The 22,008-nt window shown below is 41.3% G+C and overlaps 1 protein-coding gene across 4 annotated transcripts in view; it reads left to right on the top strand.

The window, feature by feature from the left end:
• The window catches only part of LOC139695431 (heterogeneous nuclear ribonucleoprotein L-like), a 207,290-nt gene that overhangs the window by 127,837 nt on the left and 57,445 nt on the right, over positions 1–22,008 (top strand). For all 4 annotated transcript variants that reach the window (XM_071594218.1, XM_071594219.1, XM_071594216.1 and 1 more), the window contains exon 3: positions 2,016–2,085. In XM_071594218.1, the coding sequence (XP_071450319.1) occupies positions 2,016–2,085 (70 nt within the window). The remainder of the gene's footprint in view (positions 1–2,015; positions 2,086–22,008) is intronic.

Below are 22,008 nucleotides of genomic sequence, written 5' to 3' on the forward strand. Positions count from 1 at the left end.
ATTGTCGCTTGCGTTTCAATATTTTGAACGTGCATTTCCTCCCATTTGTGTCTCATACCATTCCCATTGATGTATTGGGTGAGTACACCTATTTCGATCTGTGATCAAGAAAATAAGTCCGAGTTCATTCTCAAGAAGGATTTATGTTCACGTCAAGTGGACGGCGATATACAGGCATCCGGCCACCTTTTTGACGACCTTTACTAGCCATTTTCTTGCCCAAGTACTAAATACCATGAGGTTTTTCCACTTGCTTGCTGAATAATTGCTTTAAAAACCTCCAATTCTGATGTGATTCGTGATCTTGGGAAATATTGGCGAATTCATCTCTTTTGGTTTTGGCATAGTTTTGGATATCCACCGTCTCTAGAGTTGTTTCCCAAAGACGCGAATTTCAAATGATCCTCCTTCCCCACTATTTCTGCTCGGTGCAGACCTATTATCGCGAGTGTCAAGAGCAAGAGGTTAAATGACAGCGTTGCCATGACTGCATAAATTGAACCAAAAAAACCCGGATGGGGATGCTTAGTGACGCCCTCAGGCGAGAGAGTATCGCGGGAAAACGATTGTTTTGATAATGGCGTTGGGGATGTGAAGTCATTGGCGCGATAAATCTGCTACCTTTCCACTGATTTATTATTTACGTCCAAGTCCGTGAAATGGGCCTCGTAAAAATTGCGTCTCCATCCCGCTGGATAGCTCTGGCGGATCGTAACTCTTCTCTGGGAAGGACTCCACAACGACACATTAATTTGCATTGTTTTTTCATCTGGAGACGGCAGTAAATTTTCGGCTAACTCGCTGTGGAAAATTATTTCTGGACTTCCGATTGGGAACGGTGCGCGATCTGTCTTTAATCGGAACTCCGCGACGTCGGTTCACACTCTTCCTCGCATTTATCAGCCAAAACCGAATTTCATTTGACCTCGTGATAATATTTGAAATCGTTGATTCCTTGAAGTATATCTCAGCTGATACTCTCTTCGAGCGTGCACGATTTTCTAATAGGCCTGTGGTGAATTTTTTCCTGGTCATACGTTCAACACAGAATACCAGTCGAAAAATACATTTTAGAAATGAAGCATTTGTTCTCTTGGTGCTCATAAAAGTTCAAATCAATCTAAACTCTTTCGATCTACCCCGTAAGACCTCTTTTTCTGCGCTTAAGTTGTGAGTTCAGTTCCTAAGAGCCTTCTAAAAATGTCATATACTTGCAATTGCATAATTAATTACTACTTACGAACGGTCGTGATTTTCATCCATTAAATTTACTTTCTTAAGGAAAGTGTACATTCAGTACTTGTGGCGGCTGCACTTAATTTGTTGCTTGCATTTGTTAACTAAAATATATATATATATATAGTGAAGTCATACCAACGACTTAAGGTTGTCAAAAACTCCAGGATATGAAATGGGATGGTGTAGTTACATTCCATTGATGCAAATTTCACAGCGAATTCATTGAAGGCAGTGATATCAGAACAATAGCACTTGTCTCTAAACTCTCATACCAGCTATTTTATTGAGACGAAGCAATTGTTTTACACTAAGTGATGCTTGTTGTTTCCCTCCTCCAGATACCCTTCGCATTCCCTACTCCCCGCAACCATTCTAGAGCTATCGCGTATTGCCTTAAATATTTCGCAATGTGACGCCTAAGTCCAAGAGTTATCGCCGCGTGAGTTTGGTTTCATTTTTGTCTTCCTCCGTTCCCTCACAGTGTTAACCTTTGGGTTGTCCGTGGGTGGGGAAACGCCCCCTGCCCTCCGACAACCCCTGAGGACTCAGTTCTCTGCCACTCTTTCCTCTCTCCTCCCTCCCCCAAACACGTCTTTCACCCCTTAAGCCCACACCCCCGCACACCCTCGAACCCGCGCTCTCTCACTCAAACCCCCGGCAATTTATCACCGGCCCACCCTTTTCGGCCTCCCACGCTCCCATCTCTCACCCTCTTCCTCTCCGTCCAAACGCTCATGTTTCCGTTATTGAGCCAAATCTCTTCTGCTTTGTTTCAGGACAGACAATGACAAAGTGAACCACGTCCTCCTCTTCACCATTCTGAATCCAGTGTACCCAATCACGGTGGTGAGTACCATTCTCTTTTCATCCAATGAGTAACCCATGGTGGCTTAGGGCAAGCAGGCAACTCGTAATGGTTTTTTTTTCTTTCCGCGTTTCCTGTGTTGCCTTTGCTGCTGTCCCAAATGTGTGTGTATATATGTGGATGCCCCTTCCTTTTTCCAAGAAGCCAGAGCGTGTCAGGTTTTCCTGCGACATATTTTACTGTGCAAGAATGTTCACTTCATGATCAAAGCACACACTTTTAAAATTAGTGCATGGCTTTGGAATGTTGGATCATATGTATATTTTGTCAAGCTGAATCTCTAGCAATGGGGTTTGGGTTTTTTAAATGTGTGTGTAATATTTCTGAGAATAATTCTGATTAAATGAAGGAATTACTTGTTAAATGCTTGTATTTACTAGTAAAAGCTCCAAAGGAATTTTAAAATTGTTCTAAATTTAATCCTTTCTAAATTCACTCCCTCACACTGTAGACTTTTGATTTATCATATAACAATTTCATCACCAAAGCTTTATCCCACATGTCAACGAATTGAATATTTCCCTTGTCCACGTTCGTTTCTCATGGTTTATTGTTATAATGCTATTTTATTTTGTCCTCTTTCATGCTTTTGTTATATTTTACACTGTAAATTGACGCTATTGATGTATGTGATTAATGTTTTAAATGAATAAATTATTTGATATAAATTAGTAGGGGGAAATAATCATCCCTATACTTGCTTACCCAAATATCAGTTCGTGCACTTCCTTAAATATTTAAAAGTTAATTACAAAAACCGTACAAAATGAAATAATTTGCAGGGTGTGCTCGGGGAACATTCCTCATCTGATTAAATTTTATGATGCCGTGGATACCCAGCCTTTCTATCTTGTTTAACACGCATTATTGTTTTGCCCTGAAGGGGCTCTTTAAGTGGGCAGGCAGGGGCTACGCGTTTAATTGAGAATTTGTGGCGGAAATGTAGTCATTCAACTCATCAGATTATGAAGCGGAGGTGTCAGGTTTTAATTTTTAGTGTCCCGTAAATTTAGAGAGAAATATCCGACTTCCCAAATGATAACCTTAATATAATGTCTCCATTTTCCTTCCCAAAGATTCTTGTGTTAAAGTGGGGGTGTCGCTTCTTCCTCGTATGCGCTAAAGTGAATACAGGAAGGTATTTTTTGAAAAAGCGATAATATTTCACATCGTAACGGCGTATTTCTTGCTTTTAATGCTCCTCTCCTTTTTGTGCTCGAGAGGGAAGCTGATAGCATCTTTAGGAAGTCCTATTACGCTTCCCAGCCCCCGAAGCAGGCAGTACTTCCCCCTCCTCTTCCTGCATCCCCATTCATTTCGGGTGATAAACGCGTAGGGACGCCTTCCGCCCCGCTCCTCCCTTTCCCTCGCGGCGAAGAGTAAACGGCTTACCGTCGAATCATCCCGGGAACCACGGGGTCCATTACTGCAGACCTCTTCCTGGGGTCTCGCAGAGAAGTGACCCCGTGGGAGCCAGCGTGGCTCGGCCGGCCTCGGTACCACCGCATGGAAGTGATTTCAACGACACCGTTAACCGTGATTTGTCATTCCATGTACTCACGCGAAGTGCCCGAGAGAAGCTTACTTGCAGCGCGTGAGCAAAGTGCTGCTCACCAAAGGTGAAACGGTAATGAGTCAGTAGCCTGGGATCCATTTTGTCTCGAACAATCTAAGGGTCACGCTGCCAAGTAGAGAGACAGTGCGAAAAAGTAGTTAATAATTCAAAGGTGTATGTGTGTCTGTTGCATACTCGACAATTAATAATTGATTGATGGATTTGTACTTACGCTTACAGTTGCCATTGTAATCACGAAACCGTTCCGTTTGCCAACCTTATGGCCATTAATACTGTATTTCCTTTTTCTATTATAAGTTTCCACTATTTTCACGCTCGGCCTAACTATGCTTCATAGAATCAAAATTAAATGAGTCATATTAATCGTAAATTGAGTGATATTTTTGACATGCCTTTCATTTGACTTGCGACTCAGCGTTTTTACCTCCTGAAGAGTGGGACATATCGTTTTATGGCCGGAACAATTTACCTTAAATTGGCGGATTGGTCAGGTGGAATCATATCATTGAATGTTTCAATGCGAACCCAACGGTTGTTTCTGCGATTGTTCCGTACTCGTTACAAATTTAATATCTCGTATACTAGGAGGAGTCAAGCGTTTTCACATGGTGTGACTTAGTTCCGCAGTTATTATTACAGTTCATGACGTGGTCATTTCCATCGGCTTAACGAGTATCCGTGAGAACTCAAATGCACTCGCTGGAGTTGGGTGGAATGCACTTATTATTTGGAACGGAGGAAGTTAAAGTCATCCTTAGTGAGGACTTAAGTCCCTATTGGTATATTGAAGTTCTATCTGCATTTCGTGCTCGTTTTAATTAAACTTGCTCGAAGTTGAAATTAAATCCGCCTTTATTCGCCGTGTGTATTCCCACCATCCTTAAATTTGAGGGAAATTGTGACATCGCCGTACAATTTTACGCGGTGAGACGTAAGTTCTTCCCGAGTTACAGAGTGCTCCGTGGATTGCAAGGGAGGTGTCAGTTGTTTCATCGCGCGAAGTGATAACTGACCTTCCGTTTATTAATTAAACTTGCTTATAGCATCCTTCCGCCGACATTGAAGAAGTTTTGTCTCTGCTCATGCTTTATCCAGTGGACTTGGTGCGAGACTTCCTTGTTTATCACTCAGGACTGTGGTATTTAATTGAGAAACTTACTTTTAATTAGCCTGTCTCTGTATCCATAGACGCTCTATGCACGAATGTAAGTGTTTTTAATTTGAATTAGTTTACCAAAAGTATAAATAGATTTTGAACGTATGATTTGCATTTTTTTATTTGATTAGCATTTTTATAATGTTGCATGGAAATACTCAGATATTCGTGGGGGTCTTTCTATGGCTATTTTCTATGATCAGGGTTTACATTGCTCTTTACATTGAATTTTGTCCATATTTTTGGCTAACTCGATTTTTGGCGGTTATGCCCAATTTTTTCTGTAAACCTGAAAAATTCCATTTCTAATTTCGGAAATAATGCTGCGTGATTATTCAGATATTTGATGTACCCGTGGGTCCTTATATGATTGTAGATGACCAAATTTTCGCCATACGAAAAATCAGCGGACAAAATATTTCTCTTCCAAGACCGTCAGCGCTCACGATGCAAGTTTGACCTTTCGATCAAGTGTAAATCCCTCTGTAAATACAGTGCAGCCTGTCGTGATCGCTTTGCTGCGTTTGAAACGGCTTTAACATCCTCAGTGCTGTCCATTCCTCTGCACGCATTTCCGTTCCGCGGCAAATGTTCGTATTTCTCTCGCGCGTTGCCATTTTCTGGCCTCCTTTATCAATTGCTGTCAGCGCGGGTCTCACTCACCTGGTCCATTTTGCATATTCGTAAACAGGGCGTATATTACTGTCAACCGTCTCCATGCTATAACCGCACCTCCCACTCCCCTCCTCGCCGCTCTCTGCCATCAATCACATTTTTCCTCTTTCGGGTTGCTGGTTTCCCAAATCCCTGTCGTGAACCAACTATTCTCGTTCACGCGCTTTTTGTATATTCCATCTCGGAATGCACCGAGCGGAAACGCGTTTCGTAAAAAATGAATTCCCCGCAGCACTACTGTAGTAGTGGGAGATATCCAAGGCCGGTGTTTAACTTGGGCGAAGTATTACGGAATTTCTTAATAAGTATGAATGCGTCAAACACCCAGAATGTGTTGAATCATGTCATATTTTAAAAAGAATTACCCATTATTAGAAAGGTTATTTTTTTCTACTTTTCGTCATAGATTTAAGTTTAGTAAGTTGGTTCTGTTTTGCGCAAATATTGAACGCGTTGCTATTAGGCGAAAAAGGGAAAAGCTTGTGGATCCCAAATATGTAGTTCACCTATGGCATACAATTGCTGGAGACTGAGGGACCTGTTGAAATATTTGGAGTTAATGGTATATCATAGGTAAATCTTTAATTTTTGTTCGCTTCCATGGCTTGAGTCTTGAGTGGGTCATTAAAACATCTTTATGGGTCGTCCTTCAAAACATGAAGATATACGTATTTTCTTTGATGCGCGAATGTACTGTTATTTTATCTCGGTGTTGAGCAAGACACTGGACTACTAATTTTCTACTGGAATAAATCACCCAGTTAGGGATACTGGTCTGCGAACTCAAATTTATGGCTTTGAAAGTCATGATGATTGTGACGAGTGAGTGCATGGTTCTACGTTTTGGAGTACTTTGTTCTGCAACTGAAAACTGGCAGTACGGACGTGAGTAGGACTTCCTGCTTAAATGCAATTCCCTAGTTTTCATTCGTCGATGCGAAGAGCCAGCACGACCCGGGAGTAATTATCTTTTGAGGAGCTTTTTTCTGACTGACATCACTTTGGACCCTAGATTACTAGATTCTTCGCGGTAGGTTTCTCGTTATAATTCTGCTTGAACTCCACTGAGATGCCCAAGAGATTGCCCGTTCCTTTCATGGTCCGCGAGTTTTTATTCTCGTTCCTCTTTTGAGATTGATGGGCCCGCTATTCCACTCCATTGTATAAACATTTCCTGGATTTTATCCGCAATCCCGCTCCCTCAAGGCGTATCTTTTAACCTGGACAGTTTTGATGCCTTCGTTAAATTTCATTCTTGAACACCATATTTTATGCGAGATGGTTCCCAATTTTGAATCCTGTTAGCAAAATCAGTGGGGTCAGTTACAGTGAAGGAACGATTGGTAGCGATATGAGTGACGTCGAGGTGGTGTTCCTGAAGTACTGGCGATGTAGTTAGGGACCCGGAAAGTCTTACGTCGGAGCTCATTCTCAAACGCGGGCGGCTGCGACTGCGATTTATTAATTCCTCACTGTGTCCACTGCCCGCTTCGTTTTCTCTACTTCATATGCGTACAGTAACGTTTCGTATGTTTTTAATGAAAAGTTATAGTTTTGGCTGTCTTAAGAGTAAACAGCGCCAGTCGTGGTACCTTCTAAAAAAATATGCTTCGTTAAATAGATCGGGATACTTCACATTCTCCAGTGTAATTCAGTAGTTAGTTAGTGCCGCCATTGTACTCGGATAAATGAATTTTAGTTTTGAAAAATAATTGTTTTATTAACGTTAATACCACTGCCATTGAATACTGATAATCGTAATGCGTTTCTAGTTGATAATAATATGTGAAAGTCAATAAAAGTTATTTTTTTCGGAATCAGTTTTATTTTGTGTACTATCAAGAGCGGACTCAATGTTTATGCTAATTACTTCATTCTAAGCTTTGATTACTCCCAGTATCTCCACGAAACCCATTGTAATAATACTGGTAAAACTCCATCTTGAATCTCGTTGGATCTTTTAGGCTGGAAGAGCGTCTATTACGAAAATATTTTTACCGTCGCAAGTGAAGCCATATGTTTAGTGCAAATCATTTTATTTTGTGCCGTTCGACTGCACTCGATTCGAGCATCTGCCCTTAGATTACAAAACATTGAATTTGCATTCATAAGTTGCTTTCGCTCTAACCTTCATTTAAAATATAACTCTTACGCATTCACAATTTAGCCGAAAATATAGCAACTGCTAAGTCAGATGGAACGGTTGTATGCTCTTCGCGACAATTCCTCTGTAAGAGAACAGCGTGGAGTAATTTTTCGTGATGAGCAGGATGATAGGCGTAGATTGGCGGCTTTTGAAATGTGGGTGTGGAGAAGGATGGAAAAGGTGAAGTGGAGAGAAAGGAAAGCAAATGAGGAGGTGCTAGGTATTGTGAGGTGGGGGATTGTCGGGAGAAAAATTATAAGTAGACTGAAAAAATTGATGCGAAGGATATTGATGGGCTATGGGATGTTGAAGATTGTTTTAAGGGAGGGAGAATATTAGGAAAACGAGGAAGGGAGGGGCAGGGATAGGATAGGGGTTCTGGGCGGAATGAAGTGAGGAAGGAAGTGTATGGAGTTGAAGAGGGACTTGGTGGTAGAGTAGGATGTTGGGTTATGTTTTTTTAGTGGAGGCAGTAGAAATATTTGGTTATTGGGTCTATCCAAAGCCGATATTAGCCGGTAGATCACTTATAATAAAAATGCGTAAACTTCAATATGGGTTTCTCACTATGATTTAGGTTGGAGTAAGTTTTGAATGAATTCTCGTAATCTGTACTAGGTGAAATTTTCAAGGATTGCCAGTTATTTTTCTGACTTAACATGTGGGGACTCCGCGAAATGAAGCATGTACAATCGATTGTAATACACGGGGATTAATTTGTTCATCTGACGGTTGAAGGATGCCCCTAAAAGCGCAGGAGACTCGATTTCTTAAGAGAATCAAAATTGCGCCAGAGTAGGATTCCTTGCCAACTCACCGCCTCGTTATCGCTGATACCATCTCCCTACCCGCTCCCGCATCAGAAAAATACTCCTTGTTTTGTTAAATCGCAGGATATCCTCAGAGTTGCGGTCTCAGTGGTAGTGCCGGCTTCTTCAGCCCACCCTCTTTCTCGTTGCCCGCCCCCTCTATTGTCTCCTTCTCTTGGCCCTCCAACCCCACAACCCCAAAGTATCCCGAAATCCCTAGAATTCATCCTACCGACCCACTCTCCATCTCCCCCTTGAGGAGGCTTGCGGCTTGCTCTCCCGACCACTCGAGGGCGTCGGTAAGGCTCTTTTCCCGCACTCCTTCGACTCCCTCCACCCAATCCACTCTGGTTTCCCTCCCACACAGTCTTTTGTGTCGAGCATGGGGAGCGGAGAGGGAGAGAAAGAGTTCTGAAGCATCCGGGAAGTCGCGTTTTCCCATCACGAACCCATTCACATGGCCCCCTTCACGTTGGTCTTTAAATACTTTTTTTGCGGGAGGAATCTTGGCGACATTGAGGTGGAAGGCAGTGATGCACGGGGCGGGGTCGATTCCCGGGCCTGTTATTGTGACGTACTTCTCTGCATGGTATGCCTGGGCGGAGCGTTTGGGTATTCCATTGGTGGGGGTTATTTTATGTACTAGGCGGATATCATGGAAGTCTCCCTGGGAGAGACTGTTTCCCCGAAGCGAAGCTGTCACAGAGCACATTGTGTCGTATTGGTATAGAGTGATGTAGAAACCTCTTCAAGTACTAGTAATCAGCATCGGTTTTTCGGCGAAGAATCATTATATTACACCAGCGACGGTCATCGTAAGTCGTCAAAATGGTGTGTTAATATTGGTTGCCACTAGTGCATCAATCACTTAACTCTATTTGCTTGTTTTTTTTGCATTTATATTTATTGAGTTGCACCCTTGGCGTTATCTTTGACATAAAAATCAATGTCTTCGTTGCCCCGATTAAGAGAAAAGTTTTAGCAATGATCCATATGCCACATATGCATCCCAGTGTTTTTATGTCTGGTTGACTGGAATGCATGCGCGTAGGGGTTGCAGTTTCCACTTGTCTGTGTATGCTAAAATTGAAGACTGCTTTGAAATATTCCAGTGCTGGTGCTGTCTTTGCATTGGTATTCAGTCCAATATTTTCTCGGAAATCATGAGCGCTGAGAATGATTTCTGTTAATATTTCTTGTTTTTGTTAATAAAATGTCGTGTCAAAGCTGCCATTTATATATTGCCCTGTTGACCTTTATGTTACATTGTTAAAATTTGTCTATTTCCTATGGAATTTGAATGCAGCCAAATTGTGGCCGTATGTTTTCCTTATTTTTTATCATTTATTTATTACCGTTTAAATTAGTGGCCGAAGAAATGTTTTTATACACCCCTTATATCTGCCGAAAAGCTCCAGAATCGATACCTTCGAAGACTGGTCTGATGATTGGAAGCTAAAAAGTGAACGCGAAAAAATGCAATCATGTTGTCTTCTCCAGAAAGATAAAACCAAAAGCCCCCCCCCCCTATTCACACCAAGTCCCAAGCAGTTACGTTCCTTGGAGTAACATCAGATAAAAAAACTGACCTGGGAAGCCCAAATCCGGTTGTCTATAATCAAAACCATAGCATTGCATCCATTACTTAAGCCGAAATCTACCCTAAACGGAAAAACAAATTTAATACTGTAAAACTCTATGATCCCTCCCTCCTTTCCTATGCCGCCCCAACTTGGTTACATGCAGCAAAATCCCACCTAAGCAGAATAGAATAAGAGTACTGAACAGAATACAAAACACCTGCATCAAAATTATTTGAAAAGTGACCGGTGCCCCTTGGTCTATTAGAGACAAATACCTCCGAAAATGCCTTAAAAGGATATCGTTATAGGATATAAATGGATGTCGATACACTAAATCCAAACGTCAATAGACTCCTTCCCAGAAAAACTCCCCATGACAGAAAACCTACTCATCGAACACCTCTGAGCCTATGATACTAATGAGATAAATAAACGAAGAAGACGGAAAATTGTAATAACGAACTCCCACATCCATATTCCCTTACCATAATCACCCTTCACCGTTCTAAGAGATATTATAAAAACAGAGAAATACCCATTATATGAAATAACCCTTTCACGAAACAAGTCGGAGATGACCAAATGGCCAGGTACGATTACCCTCAAACAAAAGTGATAAATTCCGATATATATTTTAAGTAGAAATGCTCAATCATAGCCCCGTCCATTAGTTCTCCAGTTTTGTTCAATTCTAGCCTCTAAACCCATGAATCAAGTCGCAATTCAGACATATTATCGGGAATAAATAGTTGCTGGAAAAAAATGCGCATGGCTGTCGTAAATAGTTATATATTGGAAATGTAGCGGGAGTCCATTTCATGTAAAAACTGCACTTTTCCGCAATGTTCGAAACTTTATTTTGCAGCGTGATACGGACTCTTGAGCTCGTATGGTGGCTGTTGGTGTTTCGTCTATTCCGAAGCGCGTTGCACAGTTCAGTTTTAATAAGCGCCGTGTTCACCGTATTATTATTTACTGCTTCCTGATTTGATTAAAACATTTTGAAGACAAAAATGGGCCTAGAAGTGAACAATATTAAAATTAATCTATCTCGAAATCCTATCTAAGGACTCGTTCAGGATAGGATACATACATTGGTAAAATCATGTCATTTACTGTGAGTTATAATGATTAATTTTGAAATTCGGTCCTGTAGTACATCTAAAACGGTTTGTAATGACCGAGAAATTTCCTAATTTACATCGTTGTCATTTATGGTTAACATCCGAAATGAATATCTAGCAATGTTCCGTGGACAGCAGCTTAGGTGAAAGAGTAAGATTTCTTTAATGATTATGTTGATGGACGACTTCTATGATTTCTGGTGTGAATTAATTTACCTTGCCCACCGTGCTCATGTCGTTTTCACGGCAATTAGTTCTGGTCGTAAAATGCTAAGTAGAGAATTGAGTTGCTTATAAGTGAGAAATATCACATGATCAAAGAGTGCGTTCCAGTGTAAAGACTAATGAAAAGTGTACGGAAAATGAAACGCATAGCTGGGTTAAGATCGAACCAAATAACTTGCATTAAGGAGACAATGTAGCTAAAACATTACAGCATTTTCTATCGACTTTTCTGCATTCATTTCAATCCTTTTCTTCTGAATGGTTATTAGCTGAATACAAGGCACAAGAACGTTGAAGCTTAGTGTTAATGGAATATTTCACGGTAACTTCCCCGCGTCATTGTGTTTAATTTATCGGTTTTAGGGCCTTACACCTGTCGTTAGGAGTTATTAGACAGCTGTTCGTGATATTCCACTCTTGTTTGAGGACGCAGCGAGGGAATTATTTCCGTAAGCTTTTAGCAGCTGGTCTCGAAAACTTCGGAATGACCTTGTTTCATTTTCGTTGTTTTTATCATGAATGCCAACTGATTGGCTATGGATGGCTGAAATGTACTCGTTTTAATAGGTCGCTGTTGATAGTTAGCTTTTCCTTTTTTTGCTCCGTGACTAAATTATGGAATCTTTTTATAGTGAGCCTTAAAATGTTCCGCCCGAAATATAATAGCAAATTTTGGACATTCAGGAATGCATAAGTAATGAATAAGATTAAAGGGTATCATTGTAAATTGTTCGATTTTATTTTTATAAGAATTTTGTAAACTTTATAAAATGTGAAACTACGCGATCCATAATAAGGAACCCAATAGGTTACATTGTAATGACTTTTCAAATGACGCATGAGATTAATTTTAATTTGTTATTATTATAATTAAAAGTTGGGAAAATTTGTGAAATTGGACTAAACTGAAGAGCATGTATATGAATATTGTTATCCGAACGTTCTTCTTCTCCGAATATTTCTCCAACTTCTCTTCGGTAGGGATCCTTAACAATGGTATCATAAAACAATTCTTTTAAGTGTTTGTAAAATATTTTTACCCTGGCAGAAGCTCGTAGTAGGAATATTCCTGTGATTAAATGGTAGAAGGCATAATTTAGACGGAAATTGTCAAAATCTTCGTCGGCTATAACGGTCATATAATTTAGACTCCAGCATAGCGAAGTGACTTACGTATCTAGTCCGGAGTTTTCATTTTATCACTCATTGAACGGCGGAGTAAAGAACTGTGTAACTGGGAAGCCCTCTCTCTCGGGGACATTCTATCGAGAGCATCCATCATGTGACGGCAGTAATCCCTTCCTCTTATCAACTGAGTGAATGCCCATATAATCGGGGGATGGCTGTAATTAGTTTTGATTGTACGTGCGTAATCCACTGTGGTAGGGATTTGGTGATAGGCTTACTATCTTCCAATCGATATTCATCGTTCTATCCAATTTGAATAAGCACATTTTACCCTCCGCGGTTGCTTTTAAATAAGCTCAACAATGCGACAGCTGCGTATTTATTATGGTGTTGGTAAATCCGGAAATATATTAAGGTCCAATGTATTTGTTTTAATTATTCTCCCAAAATTCTGGCATTAAGAATTAAAATACTAAAGCGGCCGTAAAAAAAATCGTATGAAAGGGACCCTGACCCAGTTCACGCCCCCGACCTAGGCCAGGCCCCCCCGACTAGGGGTATTACCAGCCTCTATCGTGTAACCCTCGTCCCGCACTCGCACCACACCTAGCGCCCGGGAATCATGCCTCCGCCGTGACCATATCGTGACCCAATCCTTCTCTGAATCACAGGGAAGGTGATTTGTTTGGCCGCTTTTCATTTTGCCGAGTAGGTCCAAATTCTTCGTCGTGGTGGCTTCCTCTGGCGAAATCGGCCGTTGCCGTTTCCTTCCGCGCTGTCGTTGGCCTCTCCGCCCACACTGCCGCCGCCGGCCGGCCTATTTATATTCCTGCACGCCCTTGCCCTTCGCCAAGGGATGCAAAACCACGACGAATCGTGTGTTTTGATGAAAGGGTGAGATGGACTGGATGTTACATTAACAAATGACGGTGTAATCATGCTGTTGCAGTGCGTTTTATCGCTCGTTTTTCGTTTGAATTAATGTGGGAAAGTATGAAATTACTTGGCTGGGTTTGAAATATTTTACCCTCTTTCAGAATTCCGTCGGAAGATGTTTTCTCTTCTCCATTGATTTAATGAAGCCATTGAGCCTACTTAACGTCAGCACTCTCAAAATTTTTTATTGAATATTTTGGTTTACTTTTAAATAGGAAATGTATAAAGGTAAATCGTTTTGTGTCCAAGCGTGGTTATATGTCGACATCAAAGAAGAGGGCTGCGAACTCAAGTGATATATGTTATAAAAGGGTGTCCACTGTTAATGCAATAGTGCGATGAATCTCTCTTGGATCCGACCCGGGGTGTCAATCTTCGTTAACATTCCTGTGCACTCCGATGATGCTCTAGTCTCTTAAATGCGTTCGGCGTGCTGATGTGTTCAAGCCACGAAAATGCCGAAGTCGAGCCAAATGGCTGACGCAAAAACGGGCATACAGGGATTGGAATGGTTGTTGATGCCGTGATGGATTTTCCCTAATTACCCTACTGTCCTGGACGCTAGTAATGCAAGGAATTTGTCATTTGACGTGGGAGTGTAATGGGTTAATGTTGTTTTGAACTTGTCATGTCTATTTGGTGTAAAAATACCGCTCCTAGGTTTAGCTTTGATTTTGCTTAACCGGGAGCTAATTAATTTGCGAAAATAATGAACTCGGTCGTCTGGCCAGCTGATATACATAGTGAGGAATATCGTTAGGCTGAATGTATTATTTCTGGGAAGGTTTTCTGTGGCCAATGATGGTAATCAGTGCCCAATGAAATCCGTCCAAGAATTGATATTCAAATTTTTACATAAGTAAAAATCCTTTCAACTAGATCTGTAAAGTTGAGTTTGATTTTATTTAGATAAGTAAAATCTAGATAAAATCAGAATGGTTGATCCTCATCAGTGAGAACAGGGTTGAAATTAACAGGGCGTTTCAACAAGTGTTGATGATTCAATTGATGATTAAATCACCAAGGTGAAGACTTCAAGGCGAATTTATTTCAAATTGGATATCCAGAAAATTGTTTTACTGAGTTTATTCCTTGTTCAATAAGTTACCCGACTCCTCATTCTAATTCCAAATTTCGCAATTTAATTATTGTGCGATTTTCGCGCAGTGTCTTCCCAAGAATACACTAAATTTTTGTAGCCTTGAAATAAAAATATACCGCTAAATGATTCCCTCTCTCATGGGATTCTAGAAAAATGTTATCATTGTGAATACGAATGACTGCAGAGGTCTGTAGCCTTTTAAAAGCCTCGACTACTTAAGAAAAATATGTAGCTCGGAATCGTAACCGTTTTATGTTTGTTAAAATATCTTTAACCGAAATTAGATTGCCAATTGCTGCTGTTGCAGACTCTGTAGTTAGCGTGGCTTCTTCTGAAGGGTTGTTTTACAGTTGCTAAAATGCTCTTCCAAGTACTCTAGAATGTTAATTAATTTGCTTACTGCACTACTCGTTGTTATTCGCGTTCTTCGCCGTTTGATATAATTAGACCATTGGTACACATTTCCTAGAACTAGTTCGAGACGGCGTAAAATAGAACCGAGGCTCTTACATAGTCGTAATTACCGAGGTCTTTATTGTAAATCAGTGTAGCTTACATACTCGCAAACTGTAAAATCTTAGTCCTCAAGGTCTTAGAACTGCATGTGGCTAGCATTGAAAATATTTGGTACCGTAAGGTGTTCACATAAGAGGTAGCTCTAGTTTTATTAGAACCCGAGATCGGGTGAAGTGTTTTGATGTTGAAATCGCCTACAACTCGGACCTCCACCTGAGTTCGATAAAAAGGCAGCGTGAACTGCAAATTCTTATATGTAGGTAGGGTGGGGAACAGAGCGATGTCGATAGTTAGATGTAAACTGAGTATGGTTAAAAGTTTTTGTGATAAATGGCAACTTTCAGTTTTAGTGAGGGAGTAAAGACCAATTTCCATTTTGGTTGTCTAATTTTTGGTCAGTAGAATTTATTGCCGTGCGTAATGTTATTTATAGTATATACAGGTAGAAGTATATCATTGTATTATTTTAAAATTTAGGTTTCTACCGTGTTTCTGACCCAACTTGCAGGGCGTGCTGCGTGGCCAAATCCACAATTCCTCCATTCAATTTATCAATCGCGATAGTTTGGCAGGTAAATCCTTTGTGGCGAAATGTAGAATACATAAGCGATTTACTCTAATTAAAAATGGCTTGCACAGATTTGGTTTGTGTACTCCTTTTTGGTATTGGTCGTGCCTTTTTGATGGCTTATTATATGTTGAAAATCGGCCAAAATAATAATTGTGTAGATGTACACTTGTGTCATAATTATATTAAGTATCTAATTATGTAGGCGCCTTCATTTTAAATGGTTATATGGTCACAGATTTATGGAAATAAAAAACAATATTGGTACTCCGTCGCCTTAGAAATTATATAGTGTATTTCTGGGATTTGGTGAACCCTATTAATATTACATCGTTTTTATAATAGCAGAGGTTTGTGTACGACTAAAGGTTATCTGCATCAAACTTATCGAAGGGCCGTAGACATTTGTTACGTATTATTCATAAGTTTATTTGGTTATGAGGACTTGGGCATTGAGAGATGTTTTAATATTAAATATTTAAAGAAATATATCCGGTGGAATCACGTCACTGGTCACCGGTAAAAGGCGAAGTAATGAGTTTCCAGGTCATACGCCTGGTCTAAATGAAGCGCCGAGTCATTCTTGGAACGATTTGATCTACTACCGGATGCCATTTCAAATGAGCGGCCGTCCCAGGGACATTCTGGAGAGCATATGAGATTGATCGAAAAGCGAACGATTAATGATCTTGTGGCAATCTACCCGGGAAATCGCGAAGCAGTGTAGGAATTTGTCATGGAGAAATAATGTTTTTCGCGACAGTCATACCGTGCCCATCCTTAAAACGAAAGTGTGTAGAAAATTCTCGTAGAAATTTCCTCGATGGAATCGGAGCTACCTGTACATAGTAAGTAGTCGCGTTACCTTACAGAATTGAATTGTTGACGTATTCTTTACCTTTCGTTATGTGGCAATCCGTCCTGAAGGATAGTCTTCAGCGTTCATTTTATTGTGTACTTAAATAAGAATTGTTGAATCAAATAAAAGTTTTAAGTGACTAGGTGAAGCGCTTTCTGATACTTTTATTGGGCCGCATTTATGAATATTTTCTCCTCTTTTAGGCCAAATAGTTAATTTAAGTATTTGAATGATTTTATCAAGTTTTTAAATATTTTATTAAAATAGCACAGCATTCGCTGTATGGTTTTTTGTGTACTATAAATATTTGAAATGGTTTCATTAAAACATCATTGTCCGTAATCGAGCTAATGTTTTTTCTAAACAGCGTTAACATTTATATGCCTCGTTAGGTGAATATATAGTTCTTTTGATTGATGTAACGTCCAACTAATAGGGTGTCATCCCCATTTAAAGATAGTGTCTTTATACGGGTTATTTTGAAAACATCAGGCCACCGGCAAAATGAAAGGGCTCGTAATTTTTTATGCCTCGAGCCCTCTCTATATATGGAGCATATTGCCTTTAATGTTCTCTCTAGGAGCTAAAATTCGTTGCCACATTTAAATGCGTAATTTGTCATTGTCTCTGTATAACCTTTAATACTATTGGAATAATATGAATAAGTGAAGACTTGGGTTTAGCAGCCCTCTCCTTGGCATGGTCTGCGTCCCCGAGGTCAATGATGGGGAACATTTGTTTAAGTCCGCTGGAGTTCTCCCTCGTGATGATATCGCTTAGTTAGTCGGTTAGTAGTGACATCCCCTGATTGGTCCCCATGGACATCCCCTTCTGCGGTTCAGACCCACCACCTCTTTCTCACCAGAAATGCGAGTGATTCTCGAAGGACCGCATGTCAAGGGTTCACATACACCCCCAACTGCATTTGCCTCCGAGAAATCCTCGCAACCCCGTCCCTTTGAGTCTCTTGATCTCACGTCGCTCCCTTGCCCCCCGGGTTTCGGTGGTGCGTACCCAAGTCGTGCGGCGATTGTTTAGACGCGCCGTAGAGGGTGGGGGACCTTTGAACTCTCTCCCGCCTTCCTCCGGGGGGCTAGGTACCGATGTGTGCCTGCAGAACGGAGCGGTGCCTCGTTATTCTGCGGTTTGATTCGGCGGCTGTGGTTTCGTGGGCGGGGCCGCAATCTTCCCGTGGGGCGTGTAAATCACTGGCCGTGAGAGCCACGCACGTTAGTGGGCAGGCCGTTCGTTCGTTCCTTGAAAATTCGCCCACCATTTACCCCTTCGCTCGTGTGCCGTGGTGGGAAAAACCGGCGCCGACGGGGTTTGTCTCTTCCCCCTCTCCGTAGTCCCTCCATGCGGTCTTTTTTTCCTCTGCCCCAATTTTCCCGGCGGCCACGAATACTTACGCCCCCCTTCTCCCCCGTTTTGTTCCTTCTCGCCGAATTGTATCCATTCATCGGAAGCTGGTGAATAAAAGCGGTGATTGAATGAGTCCCGCGAGGCACGAGACCTCTTCATCAGTCGTTTCTATGAGGGTCGGAAGCAGCAAAACGAACCTCCCGCCCTCCTCCCTCTCAAAATCCACCCGCCCCTCCAGCCATTCCCCACGGTCCACGCACGCCTGCATGCGTACAGTCTCGCTCTCTTCCTGGAAGGGCCTCCGCTTCATCCGTTTTACGATTTCAAAACAGTTACTGGGTTTTTACGACCCCTGCCTTTCTCCCCTCCGGGCTCGGTTTCGTGTATTTTAAATGATTCTTCCTCGCCATGTCCGGGGCGATAATGAAGCAGTTCTCCATATTGCTCGGCTTTCGCATTGTTTTCTTCCCGTCCTTTTAATTTTGTCGAAGCATTAATTTGGTGTGTTTTATATGTGTGTATTTTTGTTTTCGTGCGCATGATAATTTTTTCTGGGCGTATAAAGTCCCTTACGATGCACGTCTGCCAAGAGGAATGCGGTCGTTTACTTTGAAAATGGATAGCGTAACATAAAAAAATAAAAAAATAATTAAAAAGTCCACGGGAGGGAGTAATAGCCCTGGCGTCCTCTCTTGCGTGCGCAAAGGATCTATGAATACCTATATTTAACTGCGATATTCGACGTTGGATTATAACTTGTGGTTTTTATTTTTCCTTTGAAAGTCGTAACTAATATTTGGCTGTCGTTGAGAACTAAGGACACATTTAGACCGAGGCCACCACCGGTTTGACGTTGCTATAATAGATTTTATTCCAATATAATTTTCTTCATTATCATCGGAGAGATGACAATCATCGTTAAATCGATCGATGTTCTTCCACGGGTTAAACGTACCGCGTGAAAACTTCGCCGTTTGCGAAGATTTCCGATGATGACGACTTCCTCCCTCCCCGCAAGTCTGGCTGTCGGTGTGGCCGTGTGTGTCGTATCTATTTCCACCGAGTCCGTATGTGTTCGAGTACTAACCTAGTTTCTCCAGTGCGCCATTTCTTTCCTCCTCTCCGAATCGATGCTGTATTTGCATCGTCCATGGCTCGTATGATTCAACCTCGGCTCTTTTGTTACACGCGCCCGGTCGGCTCGCTCCAATAATCGTAAGATGTCAATTCCGCTGATTGGTTGCCCGTTTTTTTCTCCCCAACCCCCTTTCGCTCTCTCCCATCGCCGGGTGGCCCGCTCGATCTCTGTGAGCGATCGGACGCTCTTGAGCCGGCTCGGTTCGGCGGCCTCGCGTCGCCAGTCTCGCCGGCGAGGTATCACTTAAGAGGTGGCGGGATCATTTCTACCGCCGAGAGGATTCCTGCGTGAGTGTCGGGTAATATTAGTATTACGCGGGAAGTATTTGATAATCAGACAAATTCGGGGTTGGATCAAAGATTAGTAACGCAAAAAAGGAGGTAAGGATTAGAGAGAGTTAGATATAATGTCTCGATTTCAATATTCGATAAGATATATCTGGTTTTGTAAAAAAAAATAACTGAAAAGGTTATTTTTGTGAAACGTTTCCAAAACTCGAATGGTGTCACTGAATTTTAGCTTGGGAATTGTGATAAAGAGGTCACTGAAGTGGGTATGGACCAACTTGGCCTCCATTTCAACTCGGAAAGTTTCTCTCCCTGAATTATCGGTTCTGGACAAGTGAATGTATCCCCGCGAAACGTGTAACAGTGTTGGGAATGTGTAAATACACAGCCACCTCAGGAAACGTGGTACTGCTGAAAGATCTGCCTTTTCGGCCATGGCTCTCGGCTGATGCGATGATTGGGTTCTTGCTGCTCTCAGGAGCGTTACGTGCAGCGGATGGTAAATCGTCTTGACGATCTCAGCCCAAAGCTCCATTCGCACTTTAGAGTGGAATTTGCAGTCTCATTTATTGCTGCGATTGCAGAAAACGGATTCCTGGGAATTCGGTTCTTTCCGACTTAAATTTTTAAGAAAAATATTAAATTTCATCGACTCGGATACGAGTGAGGAATTAGATGGCATGACGCGCTCTCTTACACATTCAAAAAGATTTTTTTCAATTTCTATTTGTTCGAATTGATAACTAAAAAGACAGTTAACGGGTAACTTACACGAATTCGACCATCGATGTTATTTTTATTGTTGCGGCAATTCTTTGTTGCCAGACCTTAAAGGACCATTCATAAGAATCGCTAGCAACCATGAGGAGTTCTAACTCTTCCTCGTGTTTGAGCTGTTTGGAAGGTAATTTTCTTTTACTACGCGTTTCTCAATTAATTTTTTTATTTTATGAAACCGATTTGTGGGAACGTTCCTTTTCTCGAAATTTTCATTCTGTGTGTGCATCTTAAGTTATTTAAATTTTATTTTAATTAAGCGAATTGTGTCACTAATATCATGCAAAATTGCCAGCCGTGAGAGGGATGTGAATATTTTCCCTTCGGGTGGTCCAATCGGTTCTAATTCCAGTCACGCCCGCTGTGATAGTAAAGGAGCATCGATGGTATACTTAAGTCTCTTAAGAATTTTCCTCCCGAAGGAGTGAGTTTTACGAGTGAAGTTTTAAAGGATAATGCGTATATAATGTATCGTTGATGGGAACTATTTGAAGAGCTGCGCCAAAGTTTGTGGGCAGAGTTTCAGTACATAAAGTTAGTAAAAGCGAGTTTGGCTGCACCGAGTGATCGATATAGCTTTCCGTAAGTGAGGACTTGTCTACTTTGGTTGCAAAGGTAAATGCGGAAAATAATGCACTTGGCGTAGTGAATGCCGGCCATTCTTTTCCTACATTATGTTTAGTAGAACATTTAATCATAGCGACGTTTATTTATGCAATTACATATTGTTTAGCGTCACTCAAAGCCAGAACTTTGTCCATTAGGTGGTCAAACAAACATTTCTAGTTATTTCCTTCAATTGGTTGGCATGCCACTGGTAGATGCCAACAAGGCTCCAGAAGTCTTAATTTTCATAACGTATAGTTTACCTTGTAACTCACTGAGTAGGAAAAAAATAGTTCGCGAATGTTTACAGCATGGTGCGGTTTTGTTTGCATTAAAGTGAATGGAAACCCACGAATATGTTGGATTAAATCGACCAAAACTACATGCCAATTGTGTTCATCGTGGTTTTTCGTTTCAGATAAGGGATACTTCCGCTAGTTCCGCTATTAGCAAGTGTTACGTCTCATTGCAGTGGAATTTAGATTTCATGCTGATCTTCTTCCATTAATGGATTTGGGGGCCTTTTTGATTGCGTCGAAAATGCAAACGGGGTTCTTTGTTGGACTACTTATTAAATGATAATCTTTTGATGCAGACTAAATACTAGAAGTCCCGGCGCGGTTAGATATTGGAATGAGTTACAATCCGCCTCTTCTTAGGAAATTTCCCGAATATTTCCGGACATTTCTCGGATATTTCTAAGAAGAATCCATTGCAAAGTATGTTAATTTGAAGAGGCACTATAATTTTTTAATACCCTGTAACGAAGTTCACATGTCGACGTCAAGAAGAAAAATAAGATGAACAGTCGACTTTCTGTTGGACGTCGTAACGTCATCAATTTTGTAGTTCCATCGCGGATTGTCCGTTGAAACGTATGCGAACTTAAAAGATCTGTCACGGCGGCAGTTTAGTCCCGTAACTTATCAGTTCTTCAATCGGTATCTACTATTATTCCGACGGAGAATCGAGAAATGAAACGGGAAGAAGAAAGTCATAGGCGTTGGGGGGTCACCATATACCTTGCTGCCCCCGAATACGGTTTAAAAAGCTTAAAATTATGTCAAGTGCTCGATATCTCTCAAGTTTCGAAGTTCGGAATAAGGAGAAAAGATATTGGTCTTGACAGATTATGAGCGTGACGGTGACGCGATAAACTTCGAAGCGAACTGGTGCTGAGGCTTTGGTGCTTCCGCGCTCAAGAGGGTTGGGAGATGACTTAGAGGGGCGGGAAGGACGCCAAAACCCTGTAGAAGGGGATTTCCGTGTGGATCATTGGATTTCCAAACTTTTTTATGCCACTGTCTGCTACAACCGTCTTCTGAAAACTT

Source organism: Hetaerina americana, unplaced genomic scaffold, assembly GCF_022747635.1.
Source record: "Hetaerina americana unplaced genomic scaffold, ioHetAmer1.1.p SCAF_6, whole genome shotgun sequence".
Lineage (NCBI taxonomy): Eukaryota > Metazoa > Arthropoda > Insecta > Odonata > Calopterygidae > Hetaerina > Hetaerina americana.